The following is a 21,631-nucleotide window of genomic DNA, read 5'->3' as shown; positions in this document are numbered from 1 at the left end:
ATAGACAGTGACACCCTGACACCTTATAGGAACCTGACACACACAATGATACAGTCACCATCCAGACACATCCCTTGTCTGTTACTGGAGAATGTCCCAGAATTCCCGGCACCGCTCACCTCTCCTGTCAGCAGCTCCATCATCTTCTTGGTGACTTCTAGAATCTTCTGCATGTTGTGTCTCTCAGGGTTTAGGGAGTCACATGGAGGCACTGTGATGGTCATATGATCACCTGACTTCAGAAGAGGAAATCTCTGTATTGAGGAACCAATAGGAATATCATGTTAGACTCCCAGAATCCTCCTCACCTCTCCGGTCAGGTCTGTGTGTTACTAACAGAGATAAGAGCGATGTCATGTGACCTCCCAGAATCCTCCTCACCTCTCCGGTCAGGTCTGTGTTTTATTAATAGAGATAAGAGTGATGTCATGTGACCTCCCAGAATCCTCCTCACCTCTCCGGTCAGCAGGTAGATGATCTCCAGGGTGAGGTTTAGTATCTTCTCAGTCATGTGACTCCGGTCCTCCTCCATCCTCATTGGTGCCATCATGTGATCTATACAGGTCTCCTTGTAGACGGATAACTTTGGGAAATGAAAGTAAGAATGATTTGGATGGTATTGGTCACACAATAATAGGATGTGGATGTGAGGGGGGAATAGGAGGGTTGCTGGACATTGAAGAACTACTCCCCCCATGGGAAGACATTTAGTTTGGACTCAGGGATTTACAAATCCTATCTCCTGACTCTCGGGACATGTAGTTCTGGGCGCCGTGCAGGTTGTTTTCTTACATTTCTACCTGTTGCAGGCAAGCAGCAGGGCTTACTGAAGAAAGTGATTGGTAGACTCCGGGGGGGGGGGGGCGGGCTGCAGCTGGGCATGCTCAGTGTCTGTGACACTTGTTCAGACAGCACATTTCCCCCCTCCCTCCCCGCATAGACGGGGAAGGAGTAAGATTCTGTCTTGCTCCGCCTCTTCCCGCCCCTCTGCTCTGTGACTGCCCCGTAGGCGGGAAATTTGAAGATCCATCTGGTTGTACAATTGGTGATGTCTGAGCCTGCAGAGAGCAGCCTGGGGGTGAGCGATCTCTGCTCTACCATGGAGCTTTCCCCACCTCCTCCCCTTCTCTCCTTATCTACCTCCCCCCTCCCTGTTCTTCCAGCATCTTCACACTTCACTATTTCATGTCCAGTTAACAGCTGAGCTCTGACATAAGGGGGGACTCCGCTGAGCTCTGATGTAAGGGGGGTGGACTCCGCTGAGCTCTGACGTAAGGGGGGTGGACTCCGCTGAGCTCTGACGTAAGGGGGGTGGACTCCGCTGAGCTCTGATGTAAGGGGGGCACTCTGCTGAGCTCTGATGTAAGGGGGGGGGCACTCCGCTGAGCTCTGATGTAAGGGGGGGGCACTCCGCTGAGCTCTGACGTAAGGGGGGGCACTCCGCTGAGCTCTGACGTAAGGGGGGGACTCCGCTGAGCTCTGATGTAAGGGGGGGGCACTCCGCTGAGCTCTGATGTAAGGGGGGGCACTCCGCTGAGCTCTGACGTAAGGGGGGGGGGACTCCGCTGAGCTCTGATGTAAGGGGGGGGGACTCCGCTGAGCTCTGATGTAAGGGGGGGGGACTCCGCTGAGCTCTGATGTAAGGGGGGGGGGGACTCCACTGAGCTCTAATGTAAGGGGGTAAAGATGGGGACTTTGATGCAAGGGGGGACTCCGCTGGACACTGACATAAGGGGGACTCCGCTGGACACTGACATTAGGTGGGGCACTCTGCTGGACACTGATGTAAGGGGTAAAGATGGGGACTTTGATGGAAGGGGGGACTCTTATGTGAACATGGTGCTCAGCCTGACTGCTGCACTCTCTATGTTGTGTTTGTACTTACTCCTGGCCCCTGCACTCTCTATGTTGTGTTTTTGTACTTACTCCTGGCCCCTGCACTGTATATGTTGTGTTTGTACTTACTCCTGGCCCCTGCACTCTCTATGTTGTGTTTGTACTTACTCCTGGCCCCTGCACTCTCTATGTTGTGTTTGTACTTACTCCTGGCCCCTGCACTCTATATGTTGTGTTTTGTACTTACTCCTGGCCCCTGCACTCTATATGTTGTGTTTTGTACTTACTCCTGGCCCCTGCACTCTATATGTTGTGTTTTGTACTTACTCCTGGCCCCTGCACTCTCTATGTTGTGTGTTTGTACTTACTCCTGGCCCCTGCACTCTATATGTTGTGTTTTGTACTTACTCCTAGCCCCTGCACTCTATATGTTGTGTTTTGTACTTACTCCTGGCCCCTGCACTCTATATGTTGTGTTTTGTACTTACTCCTGGCCCCTGCACTCTATATGTTGTGTTTTGTACTTACTCCTGGCCCCTGCACTCTATATGTTGTGTTTGTACTTACTCCTGGCCCCTGCACTCTATATGTTGTGTTTTGTACTTACTCCTGGCCCCTGCACTCTCTATGTTGTGTGTTTGTACTTACTCCTGGCCCCTGCACTCTGTATGTTGTGTTTTGTACTTACTCCTGGCCCCTGCACTCTATATGTTGTGTTTTGTACTTACTCCTGGCCCCTGCACTCTATATGTTGTGTTTGTACTTACTCCTGGCCCCTGCACTCTATATGTTGTGTTTGTACTTACTCCTGGCCCCTGCACTCTGTATGTTGTGTTTTGTACTTACTCCTGGCCCCTGCACTCTATATGTTGTGTTTTGTACTTACTCCTGGCCCCTGCACTCTATATGTTGTGTTTGTACTTACTCCTGGCCCCTGCACTCTATATGTTGTGTTTTGTACTTACTCCTGGCCCCTGCACTCTATATGTTGTGTGTTTGTACTTACTCCTGGCCCCTGCACTCTATATGTTGTTTTTGTACTTACTCCTGGCCCCTGCACTCTATACATTATGTTATATGTAGACCTGACTAAGATGTTCATTGTCCCAACAGTTGCTGGTTGGAATGAAATCCTTCTTTAAGGTCGGCTCATTAAGGCAGTCCATACATTACTCATATTGTTCATCCAATCAGTGGGCTGAACAGAAAACAAAATGATCCAATCCTGGAGGACACTGGAGGTTGATTTGTCTGCTCAGCATGTGCTTGTACTGAGCACCCAAGTGCTCCCATGTGCATCAACCTTCATATTCTCCACCCTGGCAAAGTCATTTCATGCTTTAACCACTTCCTGTCCGGACGCTTTCCCCCCCTTCCAGTCCGGACGCTTTCCCCCCCTTCCAGTCCGGACGCTTTCCCCCCCTTCCAGTCCGGACACTTTTACCCCCTTCCTGTCCAGGGCAATTTTCAGCGCTATCACACTTGGAATGACAATTGCGCGGTCATGCAACACTGTACCCATATTAATTTTTTACCATTTTTTTGAGACAGATAAAACTTTATTTTGGTGGTATTTATTCACAGCTGGGATTTTAATTTTTTTGCTATGTAAATTAAAAAGTCCAAAAATTTTGAAAAAAGTGTTTTTCTTATAAGATTTTGCAAATAAATATTTCATCATACATCTTTTTAATAAAAAAAAAAAGACAAATTAGTTTATAACCAAAAATTATAATTTTTAAACTTTTTTTTACATTTTTATTTTATTTTTTTATATTATTATTTATGTTTTTTTTTTTTTTTTTTTAACATACTGTCACCCTAGCAGTACAGTGTCACCATGGTGACACTGTACTACTTGTAGGGGGTGATGAAGATTTTATTTTTTTTACAGTGATTGCTTTTACACCCATATAGGATGCAAAAACAATTTCTCTTTCTCTCTGTCTGCATTCTTGCAGCCATTGAGAACTACTGAGTGAGCTGTGATTGGTCACAGCTTGTCACATGGTACAAGGCTGTTGTGAATGGCCCTGTACCATGTGACCTTGGTGATCATTCACAGATTTCACACTTAGTAAGCAATGATGTCACAAGTGACATCTTGCTTATTACTTTGCATGTGATCACTGATTGGCCAATCAGTGATCACATGATCGGGACCTCGTACAGAGGTCCCATCCGACGATCGGTGTTTCACTGTGTCCAGAGGACACAGCGGGCACAGGATTGCGGTGCTGCGCACTCCCAGGGAGCTAGAAATGGCGGATGCCGTTTATGAACAGCAACCCACCCCTGGAGTGCCACCATCCTGCCATTTTTAAACAGCAGGCAGACAGCAAGTGGTTAAAGGGACATCCATCCATTGACAGTCCTTCGTGATAAAACGTCTCATTCAGTAATAGTAGAACAATAAACACCGGATATAAATATGGTTTGGGTTCAATTATTATTTTTATCAGGACAAGTAGATTGTCATGAGGGACAAGTAGTTTGGGACCCCGATTTAGTCCCTTGGACAAATAGTTTTTTGATAAATTTCCACATCGCTGGGACTGCTTAACGTTTAGTACATTTTCAAGGTCCTGGGTCCTCGGCTTGCTGGATCAGAAATCCCCTTTTCTCTGTTGGGTTTGTTTGGTCTCTGAACTGGTTTTGATGAGTATTAGATCTGCAGACAAGGAATGATAAATCTGATCCTTCCTATGACTAGTTTGCTCTGAGGCAGTGCTGTGAGGTCAATGTCGCCTCATCATGAGGTCCAGGAAGGGGAACTTGATGACTTTTGATTGGAGTTGCTGGATAATCAGGATAATTGCCCGATATCCGGCTGCAAGGCCCCAATCTCCGGCAGCCTGCTGACTGACAGGAGTGATGTCACTGTCACTCTCTTCAGTAAGAGAAGGGATTGGATAGCAGGAGGATGCTGCTGGTGGAGCAGAGAGAGCTTTGGGGGAGGACTGTTCTCCTCCCTCCAATGGCAGCTCAGTGTGGGTAGGAGGGGGACACCAGGGGAAGACCTTTGGTTGCCAAATATACTGTAATATCCAGGACATTGTACATAGTGGTGGTGGGTTCCTGGGGGCTCTGAATTCCAGCACCGGGCACTGCCAGAGCCTGTGTCATGGGAACGTATGGGACTGTCTCCGGAAGATGTATAGCACTGACCCCTGACTACCTGTTAGTCTATGCTGAGCATACAGACCTCCTTTAGAAACAAGTGCCCACCAAGGGGTGAAGAACTGTCCTTCATTCCACTTGGACAATATTATTTGACCAGTGAGATGGTAAGAAGGTGAAGGTTGCCTTCATTTCATGGCTGGAGTTCTGTAAGGAGGTCTGAAAGTAAGTTCAGGTAAGAGGACCATCATAGACCAACAGCCCCCTCCCTAACTCAGCGACTCCCTGAGCCATAGTACCTCCTCTTCTCTCAGAGATCTCCTATCAAGGACCCAAAATCCTTCAGCTACTCTACCCCCTCAGAGAACATGAACTCCACTACCCTCCAAGGAGCCCCAAAGTCCTCCATCCTCTGTACCCCAAAAGAGACCCCTCAGCTCCCCTTCATCCATCAGAACCCTTAGAGGACCATATTACTAGAATGTATCTCCACAATGAGGAGAATGTTCCGGCCTGGAAGTGGGGGATGTTCTGCCCCTGAAGGGGTTCATCTGGGTTCCCACACTATATATGTGTGTATCATCATCTGTTGGAGATAAAAGATGTCACAGTGACTATGGAGGAAGAGGACGGACATGACTATGGAGGAAGAGGACAGACATGACTATGGAGGAAGAGGACGGACATGACTATGGAGGAAAAGGACGGACATGACTATGGAGGAAGAGGACGGACATGACTACAGAGGAAGAGGACGGACATAAAGGGGGTTAATGGGTGTAAATAGGAAATAACATCTTATTACCTCCTCTGCTGCCACTTCCACCGTCTCCTTGCTGTTTCGCATGGTATGGAACTTCCTCTTTGTTTCAGATGACTTCCTGTCTGTACCTGACATCACTTCCTGTCAGTACCTGACATCACTTCCTGTCTGTACCTAACATCACTTCCTGTCTGTACCTTCCTTTGTGTATAAGTGAGATCACCACCTTGTGGATTTCAGAGGAACTGCAGAAACATCTCAGAATATCCATTCCTGTATAATATCTACCTTACAGGGCTACCAGGGAAGTTCAAAAATAATAATTATAATATATATAATAATAAATAGCTCTTATGTTTAATAAAGATATTTTATTACATATAGAAAAGTCTTAAAAACACAGAACACAAAAACCAAATGTATAGTTAATAAAACAGATACCACCAAAACTGATCATTTTGGTGAAGAAAATGCAAAAATACATCCTAAAGTATAATAATATCTATCAATCCACTCATAATGAAGATGTCAGACATAAATGACAAGGATGTAATGGTCACAGAGGAATGGTGGTGGAGATCTCTCAAAGTAAGAACACTTCCTTGAATGGTTCTATAAATAAAGAATGAATCCTGGAGGGAATAAAGCTGTAAAGCAATAAATAATATATAAACTGGGCCATCCACTTCATCCATAAAGACATTGTGATTGAAGATCTTCTAGATCACATAGAAGGAGGACTCATCCATGATTTCATACATTTGTTTGGAAGGATAGAACAATCCTCAGAAGGGAACATGTAGGATGACAGGAAAGGCTCCTGACTGGTGAGATCCTCCAAACATAATGATGACATCCATGAACTGGAGCGAGCTCGTTGGGGTGATAAAGCCAATCTGGAAACACTGTGTAGACGTTCTCCAAGAACTCAGCACACTCCAGGTGTGGAGAAAGTCTCCAGGTGGGTTTAGCCTGTCATTTATCATAGGTAGAAATGTCCACACATGGACTTCCACAGGGACCCCCGAGACTACATATAGAACTTGGAGGTACCTGTAACATGGAACAGGATTTGGTGTTGCTGGAAGACTGGTCAGAGCAGTGGAGTCGATTGTAGATTTAGTCCTGTAGAACATCTGGTATATGGATACAAAGCCCCCCAGCTGGGAGTAAAGGGTGGAAATGGCTGGTGACCCCCAGATTTGGGCAATGATGTCATCACTATAAATGGATAAAACCTGCGCTATGTGTAACAACTCCAAACCTACAAAAACCTTCTAGCGGACTGCTGCTGTAACAAAGGGAAGGATTCCCTGTCATCTAGAAGAGCATTATGTGTCACAGCGCTGTCCTATTGTGTGTGCACAGAAATCATCACAAATACACTACAAATATGTGGAGACATTCAGAGATAAAGAGCTCGGGGCTCCAAATCCTATTCTCTGCACATCCACTGCTTCCACTTTACACCCACTTCATTGGTCTTATGGGGTTTATCAATAAATGAAGGAAACTGAACCGTGTGCAAATCCATCCACAACATAAAGGGCTTTGTGCTCAAGATGCTGCTCCCTGCAGATCCACTGCTTCCACTTTACACCCACTTCATTCATCTCATCAGATTTGCTGCTGTAGGAAATCATTTATAATGATGTCCCATCTTGCTGCTTGTAAGCACAATTCTGCAGCTAATTGGCCACTAGGATTACTTTTACATGAAAGCTGACCTCCAGCTAATAAACCATCACTAGAATGATGCCTGTAGCTGCAAGCATCCTCCCGGTATAACCACTCCAAGTCCAGCGACGTTCCAGTACATTGCTGGTCCATGTTGGACATATATGTACCAGCAGAGAACACGGACATACGATGAATCGGGTCTGCGGACCAATATGACTGCAATTCATTCTTTTCTGTAATGCCGATGTTGGGGGTTCGGCCCAAAAATGTTTTAATTTCATAAACGGTGATAGAGTTCCATGTGAATTGTGTGACAAGAGCTGAATTTGGGGGGCGGCCATGTATTGTGGTGTATAAATTGCCTTGGCCCACAATTGGTACAAATCTTCTGTGAAGAACAGTGGAGGGGCTGAACACTAGTGCTGGCAGTGACCGGGCCGATCCGGCTAACACTGAGTATTGGGGACACTATACAAAGCCGGCACTAGTATAGTTCTGTTCATGATCAATATATTGATCCGTACAAACACTATACTAGTAATGGCGGTGATCAGCGACCTATAGCGTGAGTGCGACAGTGTGCGGCCAATCTAACGCCAGCTGACCCTGGCTGGGAGGGGCTTACTGACCCTGACACTATGTGATGTCACTACTGGCAGGAATACAGAGATCAGTGAAACATTCTATATACTGACACTGTGCTAATGGCACTGGCTGGGTGACGGGGCCATCAAAGGGTTAAATGTGCTAATCTAACGTGTGTGTACAATGTAGTGGTGCTTTTACTCGGTGCCGTGTTCTCTCTTCTCTCCCTGGACTGACCAGGGGGGCAGTGGGGGGCGCAGGCGCATTGACACCCCAAAACAGGAAGTGATGCAGATTATGCCACTTTGCCAAGAGCTGCTGCTCGCCCAAAAATTTTAAAACAAAATTCTCAATCTGGTATTTAACTTTTTTTTTTAAATACTTGTATCAGAATAGTAGGATGTTACCATAGTAACCATTGTACTACTGTGGGGGGAGGGGGGTGATCAGGGATTTTTTTTTACACTTTTCTTTGCTGTAGAAATAATGATCATTTCTCCTGCAATGCAAAGCTTGCTGTCAGAACCGAACTCATTCATCAACTGTCATCAGTGAGTTTGCTATTTGACAGCTCAAGATAATGATCTGTGATTGGTTGGAGCTGCTCACATAGTACAGGATGCTGTGATTGGCCCCATGTATCATGTGACAGCTGTGGGCCAATCACAGCTCACTAGGAGGAGAAGCAGAGCTGTTATGAATGAGATTGATTCATAATAACTGCTTACATTGGGATCACCTAGAGATCACATGATCACCGGGTCACAATCACTGGGATCTTCATTCCGCTGTATCCACCAGACACAGCAGTCGGGGGTGGGGGAGCGCTGTGTGCCGGCTCGGGTGTGTGATGTGCCCCCCTATTTTAGTACAGCCAGAGTGACGTACAAGTACATTGCTTTGCCTGTAGCTGCCGCCTGGCCACAGTACATTGCGGGTGGGAAGCGGGTAATCTAGGACTAAGGATTCCAAGCTCACTCCTTGGGCCATGATATCATCCAGGCAAGAAATGTAAGTTCTGTGTTCCAATTATGAGGTGACAACAGCATAGAGTGCTTTCAGGATAATGGACAAAGGTAGACAAGCATTGCATGCTGTTGTTGTGTGAAGCAAGTCTGTCTCCTTTTTTATTACAGATAATATATTTTGTTTGGCATTTTCTACATTGTTCCCCGATCCTGACATTCGTGGCCTCCTGGGCTGGATGTGCCGCTGGATCCAGGTCCTGGAGCAAGCCCTGGAGGTGGAACCAGACGAGGACCAGCCCAGCCTTGGAGCCTATTTCAGGCAGCAATTTTAGTTTAGTTACAATTTTTTATGATGTTTTATAGTTTTCTATTGATTGTTGGTAATAAATGTCCTATTTCTCTTGGACAGTGCCCTGTGTTGTGTCCTTCTTCAGCCTTTGCAGGTCGGCAATCTTCTTCATTGCAGTTGGAGCTGATCTGCATGTCCCTAAAGCATTGCAGGACTCTGCTAGCTCCAGCTGCACTGGACAATCTTGCTTACCTGGAATTTCTGGTAATGTCCAAACGAAGTGTTTTCTGGCAAGTCCAGCTTTAGGACTGTAGCAGATAGGATTGCATGTTTCCGAGAGGTAAACCAGCTCCTTCAATCCTAAGCTGGGATACATAAAGATTGAAGTTGTCTGCTTGCTGTCTGCAGCTACTCCCAATCTTGGTTTGCTTCCTCTTGTGAAATGCTGCAACAGTTTACACAGAACACTCCATTCACGTTACATTGTTCACGTTTGGAGTAGCTCTTCATTCCATCCAGGGACTTCTACATAGCTTGGTGGAGTGGAGTTGTGTAGACTGCCAAAAGGGGGGTGCAGCCAAGTAGACAATGTGGGGGGATCCTGTGGCCCAACTCTGTCAAGATGTCTCCCATCACCTCATCTCTAGTTGGGATTGGCATTACACAGAAGTCACATGACTTGAAAGCTGCTCTTGGAAGGACTATCAGTTATGGATGAGACCAGTTACATGCAATGTCCCCCAGAGAAGAAGGGGCCCTAATGGGCAAATTGTCTATCTGCTCCACACATACCACTTGGATCCAACTTGTTGCTCATTCACATGTCAGTGTTTTGGCAACAAGAGGTGGGGAGGGAATGAAGTGAGGAACAAGTGTCCACTGGGCACATAAATTCCATAGGCACACACGTCTAGAATCAGGCAGCTAAAGATCCTATGCTCCCCAACCAATCTCGGGGCAAGATGTTACACGGGGTGTAAAGCAAACTTAGTCTGGGTCCAGTTAATCCAGCATAATGATAGTCCAAACAGAAGGCCTTCTTCTTATTCTCCCAACTTTTCTGTGTCTCTAGCATTCCTTGGCAGGCTTACTGTGTGTAAGTTGTGTCCTGGTGTCACGCCTGGTGTCCTGGATATTACACACTTCTTGTATAGTGTGTGTCAATGAAGTAGCACAGGGAACATATTTGGACAGCAGTGTCAGTCTCTGGGGGGGTGAGTGTTCCATGCAGGAGTCTTGGCCAAAATCAACACCTCAAAAAGACAAAAGCTAGCCGACACTTAGAAAACAAGCTGCAATATTGTGTGTTCCCATATTGGGGAACGTTAGCCTTGCCCACAGAGTCCACTGATAATTCTAAGCTCCCTTGGGACAGCCAAATGGTTGTTATTATTATTATTATTATACAGTATTTATAAAGCGCCAATAGTTCGCTCAGCGCTGTACATTACAGAGGGGGACAGAACATGTGACAGAACAATAACAATACAATGCAAAATATGAGGGGATCGAGGGCCCTGCTCTTTCGAGCTTACAATCTAGGAGGGAAGGGATGGTGGTACAGGAGGAGATAGCTGTGGGGGATGGAGTGGTAGGAAGAGTGGAGGAGGTCGGCAAGTTAGAAGGGGGTGGGGTAGGCTTCCCTGAAGAGATGGGTTTTCAGGATGCGCCTAAAGGAGAGGAGAGTAGGTGATAATCTGATGGGTTGGGGCAGGGAGTTCCAGAGGATGGGTGACACCCTGGAGAAGTCCTGGAGGCGGGCATGGGAGAAGGAGACCAGGGAACTAGAGAGAATGGGATTGAGAGGAGGGACGTGTAGAAACAAGGGGAAGGGGTGTGAAAGTGGGGGTGTGGTCAAGGGGCAAAGTGGAGTGTGAAGAAGGTGCAGAAGAGGGATCCATGGGGAAGGAGGCATACTGGTCTTCAGGTGGGGTTTCTTGAGGGGGCTGCTCCAGAGTGGGTAGTTCCAGAATCGGCACCTCCAAGGCTTGTTCCCCTGCTGATTCCCCAGCACTTTCTAGAGGGAAACTCTGTGGCAACCTTGGCATTGGCCCCAAACTACTGCACAGGGGTTGGGATCCTCTGGCCGAAGGTGCATTTTGTTCAGCCCCTGCTTGACATAAGGCCCTGATATCATGACTAAGGTCCTGCAATGCTGTAGTCTGCTCCCTGACCGAGGTGACAAGTCCAAGCAGGGCTTCATGTTGGAGCCCCAGTAACCTTTTTTATATTACTGGATGCATTAGAAAGCCTCCTTTGCTCCCATAATCACTCCATGTTGAACACCAGCCTTTCCCCAAGCTTGAGAAGGGGGCCGGGTCCAGGTGGACGGGGTGCTGATCCAGCTGCATCCAATGTTGGCTGCAAGGAGAAACAAACAAAAAATGAAAGTGTGTTTAACACACAGCACAAGGGTACGGTAGGACAGGGGGCTCGTCTGACACCAAACACTAGATCATGTTCTTGTCCCACCCCTAGGACCAGATATTGGTGAATGCCTTTCCCTGACACATTACACTGGATGAACATTTGACCGAAATGAATGATTTTGCATCTTTACCCAGACTGATACCTTCCTGCTCTGAAATGTGATCTGATTTGGATTTTGACAAAGGGAAATGCTAAAATGCTCATTAGGGATAACATCTGTACCATCTCTTAATGGATGTTCAGGCAACTCAGGTGGAGGTGACGGCATTTCACACAAGTCTGGAGTGCCTGAACTTCCCTGCACCAGAAAACAAAAAAAATGCATGACATTTCCCAAATACACATGCAACATGCATTTGTACATCCCCACCCCATTACAGCAGTTCCCGTACCCCAACATCAGATGCAGATTCCTCTCCCACTCCAACAGCTGGGGCCTCCAGGGGCAAAAGATGATCTGCAAATAGAGTTCAAGATGATGATTAGTAACAGATACTAGTTAGGCTGTATCTATGATGTGACATTTGTGACCAAGGTTTGAGGGATTGCTCATTGGTATGTTCTTCACTCCAGTTTATCCAGACAAATAGGACACTGGCTGCCACAGTCCATGAGACTGTTTGGGAGTAGAAAGAGCCATGGTAAGGCTCAGGAGCAGGGGCCACAAGAATGAGGGGCCACCTTTCCTGCCCAAAAAGGAGGCAGATGTGTTAGGATGGCTCCATTATGCCCATAAGCTACTGCAGCCATTTTGACTATAGACTTCAAACATTAAAGCAAAATATATAACATTTGTCTTTAAGGGTTAAGGCTGAGGAATCGAGTGCTGATGGCATTCACTGGGTGGAGCTCTGACTTCTCTTTCTCTCTATTCAGCTTGGAGGAAGCATCATTCTGCCGTTGCTCTTGAAGCATCATGTGGATCTCCCTTCCTACACTGACTTGGTCACCCTCGGCCACCTGAAACCCTCAGCCCGAGCTGTCTGGGTTTATGAGACTTAAAACATTGCCTCACATTGGGCCTAGTTGAATTACCATTGTACAAACACAACATGTCTTCACTAAAACAGCCAGGACTGTCCCACTGCCAAGGATGAACTCGGCGTATAGTCCTAGAGTGCTTCTGTGTGTGTTTACCTTAGTTTTCCCAGAAGGAATTGACACCTGTAATTCAGAACCTTGGACCCCTATTGTTACTGGATCATCTTTATTGAAGTTTACCAAAGCTCTCTCGTGTGTGGCCAAGGTATCCCCCATGTCCACAGGGACCTCAGTCTCCATTTTGGACTTTCTGGCTGTTTTTGCTCAGATATCGGGGCACTCTACCCACAAAGGCTCCACATGGTCCCTTGCAGATTGTCTGTGATTGGCCTAAAACGTCTATTCATGCTGGCCATGTTGACCTTGTCACTGTCTCTGAGAATTCCAACAGTCAACCTCTGGTTGGGGTCAGTGCAGGTCTCCTGAAGTGGACACAGATTTACCGGGGTTGTTTCAAACCTTATAGATGTACTACCCGTCATCTGGAGAATCAGCCTCGTGTTCCAGGCCTTGGGCTTTTTAAAGGTCACTGTTGGGCAAGGTTGCTCATTTCCTTTAGGGCAGGAGCGTCAAACTGGCGGCCCTCCAGCTGTTGCAAAACTACAAGTCCCATCATGCTTCTGCCTTTGGGAGTCATGCTTGTAACTGTCAATCTTGCAATGCCTCATGGGACTTGATGTTTGGCAACAGTTGGAGGGTCACCAGTTTGACACCTGTGCTTTAGGGTTTTAATTCCTCCCTTTATAAGTCAGAATCATTCTCCCTTTCTCATCTTTCAGGGTGTGTAGGGTGCCAATGGATTACACTCATAATTTAGACTCCCTTTTTCAATTGTAACTCAGTCCTTGTCATCAACCCCTCATGCCTGGGAGCCTGAACATGGGGTGAAACATCCAAATGGTCTCTCCTGACCAAGTACTTCCAGATATTACCTGTCTGCCTATTTGTCTGAAAGGGGCAGTTTATTCCCTTCACCATGAAAGTCTTCACTTGCAGGGGTGTCCCCATGTCTGGGCCTCCAATTTGTTTTCTGAGAACAGTTCCTGTCTCATCAAGCATCCCCTCCATGACTTGGTACTCTGGCCTGAGCTCCACTGGAAATACCTCACGTGTTGAAGAGTCTTCCCCTATGGAATGGTCTGGGAGTTTTCCCTGTGGCAGGTCTAGTGGCCTAGTCCCTATGCTGTACTACACTGAGAGTGTTACGTTTCACTATGCTGTCCTCCTTGGAGATAAGAATTTACCATCAGGTTCTCTTCTGATTCAGTACCTGAAAGCTGTTGATTTCCCACCTGGCAGGAAGATTTAATTGCTGGATGGCCCTGTGCTCTCCACATTGTCAGCATTATTGCTGCTAGTTCCCCCAGCAGGTAGGGAGTCTGCCTGGAGACCTTTGTGGGACCTGGTCACTGGAGGTTAAGTTCTCATTTGATGACCGATCTGCACTTCCTCCAGACTCCTTCCCTTGCTCCTGTTCCTAATCAGGTAGACAATCTAGGATCCCTTCCCTCTTTCCCTCTCCTCAGCTGAGGATGCTTTGTTGGACCATGCTCCATGATTAGATGTAGGCAGTTTTGCTTAGAGGCAGCGGTGGGTGTTTAGGTATATGGGTCCCTGTGCATCCTTATGACCTGCTGGTGTTTTGTGCACCATATGAGTTGCTCTCTATTTCTTCTCTTTGCTTACCCCGAGGAGGTGTCTTGGCACTTTCTCTTCTTCCAATCAAGCCCTTAGGTACCCTTATGGTTCTTTCCAACCAGCCTTCAAGAGCTGACTGGCTGTCTAATATGAAGGATGGGACATTCTGGATAGTCTGTCTCTCTCTCTTTGATATGAAGGACCGGACATTCTGGGTAGTCTGTCTCTCTCTGACAGGAAGGATGGGAGATTCTGGGTAGTCTGTCTCGGTTTCTAATATGAAGGACGGGACATTCTGGATAGTCTGTCTCTCTCTGATATGAAGGACGGAACATTCTGGGTAGTCTGACTCTCTCTAATAGGAACGATGGGAGATTCTGGATAGTCTGTCTCGGTCTCTGATATGAAGGATTGGACATTCTGGGATGTCTCTCTCTCTCTCTGATAGGAAAGACGGGACATTCTGGGTAGTCTGTCTCTCTCTGATAGGAAGTATGGGACATTCTGGGTAGTCTGTCTCTCTCTGATAGGAAGGACGGGACATTCTGGGTAGTCTGTCTCTCTCTGGTAGGAAGGATGGGAGATTCTGTGTAGTCTATCTCGGTCTCTGATATGAAGGATGGGACATTCTGGGTAGTCTGTATCGGTCTCTGATATGAAGGACGGGACATTCTGGGTAGTCTGTCTCTTTCTGATATGAAGGATGGGACATTCTGGGTAGTCTGTCTCTCTCTGATATGAAGGTCGGGACATTCTGGGTAGTCTGTCTCTCTCTGATATGAAGGATGGGACATTCTGGGGAGTCTGTCTCTCTCTGATATGAAGGATGGGACATTCTGGGTAGTCTGTCTCGGTCTCTGATATGAAGGATGGGACATTCCGGGTAGTCTGTCCCCTCTGATATGAAGGATGGGACATTCTGGGTTGTCTGTCCTCCTCTGATATGAAGGATAGGACATTCTGGGTAGTCTGTCTCTCTCTGATATGAAGGACGGGACATTCTGGGTAGTCTGTCTCTCTCTGATATGAAGGACGGGACATTCTGGGTAGTCTGTCTCTCTCTGATATAAGAGGTAGTCTGTCTGATTTTGGAGGTTTCTGTTTTATTATGTATACCTTTGTTGTTATCTCTGTTTCTTTAAGACTTTTCTATCTGTAGTAAAAAAACTTTTTTAAACAGTTGGTTGCATAAGAGTTAGGTTTATTGTTTCTTACTTTTTTTTTGTTATTTTTGATCTTCCCTGATATCTCTGTAAGGTAATACAATGCAGGAATGGTTATTAGGGGACATTTCTCGGGGCTGCAGTTCCTCTGAACTCCACAAGATGGTGATCTCATTTTTACCCAGACAGGACTTCTCTATGGAATACAGACAGGAAGTGATGTCAGGTACAGACAGGAAGTGATGTCAGGAACACACAGGAAGTCATCTGGAAAAAAGACAGGCTGTGCCATGCGGTGTGAAGGATATCGGAGACATTGGTGGACATGGCAGCAGAGGGGGTATTAAGATGTTATGTTCTATTTATACCCAGTAACCCCCCTTCGTGTCCGTCCTCTTCCTCCATAGTCACTGTGACGTCTTTTATCTCCAGCAGATAATAATACACACGTTGATGATACAAATCAATATTTAGATGGACACAAGGATCTCTACAAGGACATCATGAAGGACAATCAGCCGCCCCTCACATCACCGGGTAAGAGGAGACTTTATTGTAAAGGAGAGAGCAGTACGGAGGATCCACCTAGATCCCCCATCATCTGATAAACACATAGAAACAATGGATTCAGTCAGTGTGTGTGTTTCCTACAGATGGATCCAGTCATGGGAACCCACCAGAGAGATGTCCCCGTCCTCTGTATTCCCGGGATTCCACACAGGAAGGTCACACCATCCCTCACCATCATCAGGTAGATGATGACAATTATTGGTAGTTGTGATTTATACACAGCATGTTTGTTACAATGAATGTTTTATTATATCTTTCAGAGTGGAATCCTCGGGGATGATAATATTGATGTTAAAGAAGAGTATAAAGAGGAGGATGAGGAGTATGGAGTGATGGAGGAGTTTTCAGAAGGACACAAGGATATGATGGAGCCACCTAATACCAGGAACCTACCAGAGAGATGTCCCCGTCCTCTGTATTCCCGGGATTCCACACAGGAAGGTCACACCATCCCTCACCATCATCAGGTAGATGATGACAATTATTGGTAGTTGTGATTTATACACAGCATGTTTGTTACAATGAATGTTTTATTATATCTTTCAGAGTGGAATCCTCGGGGATGATAATATTGATGTTAAAGAAGAGTATAAAGAGGAGGATGAGGAGTATGGAGTGATGGAGGAGTTTTCAGAAGGACACAAGGATATGATGGAGCCACCTAATACCAGGAACCCACCAGAGAGATGTCCCCGTCCTCTGTATTCCCGGGATTCCACAAAGAAAGATCACCATTACAAGGTTGGTGGGATGGAGAATCTAGAACATGGACTCATAGAGACAATGTGTGGATATTTTTATGTGACCTTACATTTTACAGATGATATTTTCTCCCGTTTTCTTGATTTAGAGTGGAGATCCAATCGATATAGAATTTGAGGTGAAAGCAGAAGAAGAAGAAGAGGCGTATGTGAGGGATGATCAGCAGTCTATGGAGGAGGATGGAATAACGGGGACATTTATAGAGGAGGACACTCCTACAGAGATCAGCACAGGTGGGTCATGAACACTAAATCCATTCCTCCACCCATACTGCTCACTGATTGGTCCAGAGTAGGGCGGGGACTGGGTGATATCAGCCTGTAATCCCCTGGTCACTTTCCTGAGCTGTGTTCCCCGTCCTGTATTCCTGGATTTCTCTCGGATAATCTTCCTTCTCTGTGCTGCAGACACAATTTATGTATCTAGACAGGATTTATGGAGGTTCTGGGGTTCAGCTGGCAGCAAAATGTTCATTTTCACCATAAGTGTTTCTAGACCTAGACACCTGGGGTGTGTGCTTTTGATATTCTGCCCCATGTCTGGGTCTAGTAAGATCTCTGACAGAACAATTCTCCCAGGGTTCCTTGCTCTGTTATCTGCTGGCTGTGCCGGGTGGAGGGATATGTCTGTAGTGTCTCAGACCCAAGTCACTGAGTGCAGTCTCAGGAGATGGGAGGCAGCGGTGTGGGACCTACATAGTTACATAGTTAGTCTGGCTGAAAAAAGACATTCCATCTAGTTGAAACATTAAAAATAAAAGTTATAATCCTACACTCACAGTGGATCCACCAGAAGGCAAAATCCAAGCAAAGCACGATCCAATCTGCTCCTGCTGGGATAAAATTCCTTCCTGATCCCCGAGAGGCAATCGGATATTCCCTGGATCAACTTTCCCTATAAATGTTATATCCAGTTATATTCTGTGGATCCAAGAAAGAATCCAGGACTTTCCTACAGCAACCCCCCCCCTTATGTATTATACATGGAGATCACATCCCTCCCTTATGTATTATACATGGAGATCATATCCCCCTTATGTATTATACATGGAGATAATATCCCCCCCTTATGTATTATACATAGAGATCATATCCCCCCTTATGTATTATACATGGTGATCATATCCCCCCTTATGTATTATACATGGAGATCATATCCCCCCTTATGTATTATACATGGAGATCATATCCCCCCTTATGTATTATACATGGAGATCATATCCACCCTTATGTATTATACATGGAGATCATATCCCCCCTTATACATGGAGATCATATCCCCCTTATGTATTATACATGGAGATCATATCCCCCTTATGTATTATACATGGAGATCATATCCCCCCCTTATGTATTATACATGGTGATCATATCCCCCCTTATGTATTATACATGGAGATCATATCCCCCTTATGTATTATACATGGAGATCATATCCCCCCCTTATGTATTATACATGGAGATCATATCCCCCCTTATGTATTATACATGGTGATCATATCCCCCCTTAGGTATTATACATGGAGATCATATCCCCCCTTATGTATTATACATGGTGATCATATCCCCCTTATGTGTTATACATGGAGATCATATCCCCCCTTATGTATTATACATGGAGATCATATCCCCCTTATGTATTATACATGGAGATCATATCCCCCCTTATGTATTATACATGGAGATCATATCCCCCCTTATGTATTATACATGGAGATCATATCCCCCCTTATGTATTATACATGGAGATCATATCCCCCCTTATGTATTATACATGGAGATCATATCCCCCCTTATGTATTATACATGATGATCATATCCCCCCTTATGTATTATACATGGAGATCATATCCCCCTTATGTATTATACATGGAGATCATATCCCCCCTTATGGATTATACACGGAGATCATATCCCCCCTTATGTATTATACATGGAGATCATATCCCCCCCTTATGTATTATACATGGAGATCATATCCCCCCTTATGTATTATACATGGAGATCATATCCCCCTTATGTATTATACATGGAGATCATATCCCCCCTTATGTATTATACATGGAGATCATATCCCCCCTCATGTATTATACATGGTGATCATATCCCCCCTTATGTATTATACATGGAGATCATATCCCCCCTTATGTATTATACATGGAGATCATATCCCCCTTATGTATTATACATGGTGATCATATCCCCCTTATGTATTATACATGGAGATCATATCTCCCCTTATGTATTATACATGGAGATCATATCCCCCCTTATGTATTATACATGGAGATCATATCTCCCTTATGTATTATACATGGAGATCATATCCCCCCCTTATGTATTATACATGGAGATCATATCCCCCCCTTATGTATTATACATGGAGATCATATCCCCCTTATGTATTATACATGGTGATCATATCCCCCCTTATGTATTATACATGGAGATCATATCCCCCCCTTATGTATTATACATGGAGATCATATCCCTCCCTTATGTATTATACATGGAGATCATATCCCCCTTATGTATTATACATGGAGATCATATCTCCCCTTATGTATTATACATGGAGATCATATCTCCCCTTATGTATTATACATGGAGATCATATCCCCCTTATGTATTATACATGGTGATCATATCCCCCCTTATGTATTATACATGGAGATCATATCCCCCTTATGTATTATACATGGAGATCATATCCCCCTTATGTATTATACATGGAGATCATATCCCCCCCTTATGTATTATACATGGAGATCATATCCCCCCCTTATGTATTATACATGGAGATCATATCCCCCCCTTATGTATTATACATGGAGATCATATCCCTCCCTTATGTATTATACATGGAGATCATATCCCCCCTTATGTATTATACATGGAGATCATATCCCCCTTATGTATTATACATGGAGATCATATCCCCCTTATGTATTATACATGGAGATCATATCCCCCCCTTATGTATTATACATGGAGATCATATCCCCCCCTTATGTATTATACATGGAGATCATATCCCCCCCTTATGTATTATACATGGAGATCATATCCCTCCCTTATGTATTATACATGGAGATCATATCCCTCCCTTATGTATTATACATGGAGATCATATCTCCCCTTATGTATTATACATGGAGATCATATCCCCCTTATGTATTATACATGGTGATCATATCCCCCCTTATGTATTATACATGGTGATCATATCCCCCCCTTATGTATTATACATGGAGATCATATCCCCCTTATGTATTATACATGGTGATCATATCCCCCCTTATGTATTATACATGGATATCATATCCCCCCCTTATGTATTATACATGGAGATCATATCCCCCCCTTATGTATTATACATGGAGATCATATCCCCCCCTTATGTATTATACATGGAGATCATATCCCCCTTATGTATTATACATGGAGATCATATCCCCCTTATGTATTATACATGGTGATCATATCCCCCCTTATGTATTATACATGGAGATCATATCCCCCTTATGTATTATACATGGAGATCATATCCCCCTTATGTATTATACATGGAGATCATATCCCCCCCTTATGTATTATACATGGAGATCATATCCCCCCCTTATGTATTATACATGGAGATCATATCCCCCTTATGTATTATACATGGTGATCATATCCCCCCTTATGTATTATACATGGAGATCATATCCCCCTTATGTATTATACATGGAGATCATATCCCCCTTATGTATTATACATGGAGATCATATCCCCCCCTTATGTATTATACATGGAGATCATATCCCCCCCTTATGTATTATACATGGAGATCATATCCCCCCTTATGTATTATACATGGTGATCATATCCCCCCTTATGTATTATACATGGAGATCATATCCCCCCCTTATGTATTATACATGGAGATCATATCCCCCCTTATGTATTATACATGGAGATCCTATCCCCCCCTTATGTATTATACATGGAGATCATATCCCTCCCTTATGTATTATACATGGAGATCATATCCCCCTTATGTATTATACATGGTGATCATATCCCCCTTATGTATTATACATGGAGATCATATCTCCCCTTATGTATTATACATGGAGATCATATCTCCCCTTATGTATTATACATGGAGATCATATCCCCCTTATGTATTATACATGGTGATCATATCCCCCCTTATGTATTATACATGGAGATCATATCCTCCTTATGTATTATACATGGTGATCATATCCCCCTTATGTATTACACATGGAGATCATATCCCCCCTTATGTATTACACATGGAGATCACATACCACCCTTATGTATTACACATGGAGATCATACCCCCCTTATGTATTATACATGGAGATCATATCCCCCCTTATGTATTATACATGGTGATCATATCCCCCCTTATGTATTATACATGGAGATCATATCCCCCCTTATGTATTATACATGGAGATCATATCCCCCTTATGTATTATACATGGTGATCATATCCCCCTTATGTATTATACATGGAGATCATATCCCCCTTATGTATTATACATGGTGATCATATCCCCCCTTCTGTATTATACATGGAGATCATATCCCCCCTTATGTATTATACATGGTGATCATATCCCCCCTTATGTATTATACATGGAGATCCTATCCCCCCCTTATGTATTATACATGGAGATCATATCCCTCCCTTATGTATTATACATGGAGATCATATCCCCCCTTATGTATTATACATGGAGATCATATCCCCCCTTATGTATTATACATGGAGA

General features: G+C 44.8%; 1 protein-coding gene across 1 annotated transcript in view; it reads right to left on the bottom strand.

The window, feature by feature from the left end:
* LOC149450096 (uncharacterized) overlaps positions 1–21,631 on the bottom strand; it is an 83,207-nt gene that overhangs the window by 19,678 nt on the left and 41,898 nt on the right. Inside the window, exons 5-6 of the mRNA XM_089692341.1 lie at positions 12,050–12,128; positions 11,476–11,602 (exon numbers count right to left, since the gene is read on the bottom strand). Coding sequence (XP_089548467.1) covers positions 11,476–11,602; positions 12,050–12,128 — 206 coding nt within the window. The remainder of the gene's footprint in view (positions 1–11,475; positions 11,603–12,049; positions 12,129–21,631) is intronic.

Source organism: Staurois parvus, unplaced genomic scaffold, assembly GCF_062004578.1.
Source record: "Staurois parvus isolate SC_StPar_1 unplaced genomic scaffold, SC_StPar_1.0 ptg000582l, whole genome shotgun sequence".
Classification (NCBI taxonomy): domain Eukaryota; kingdom Metazoa; phylum Chordata; class Amphibia; order Anura; family Ranidae; genus Staurois; species Staurois parvus.
This window is presented reverse-complemented; position numbering and strand designations above follow the sequence as displayed.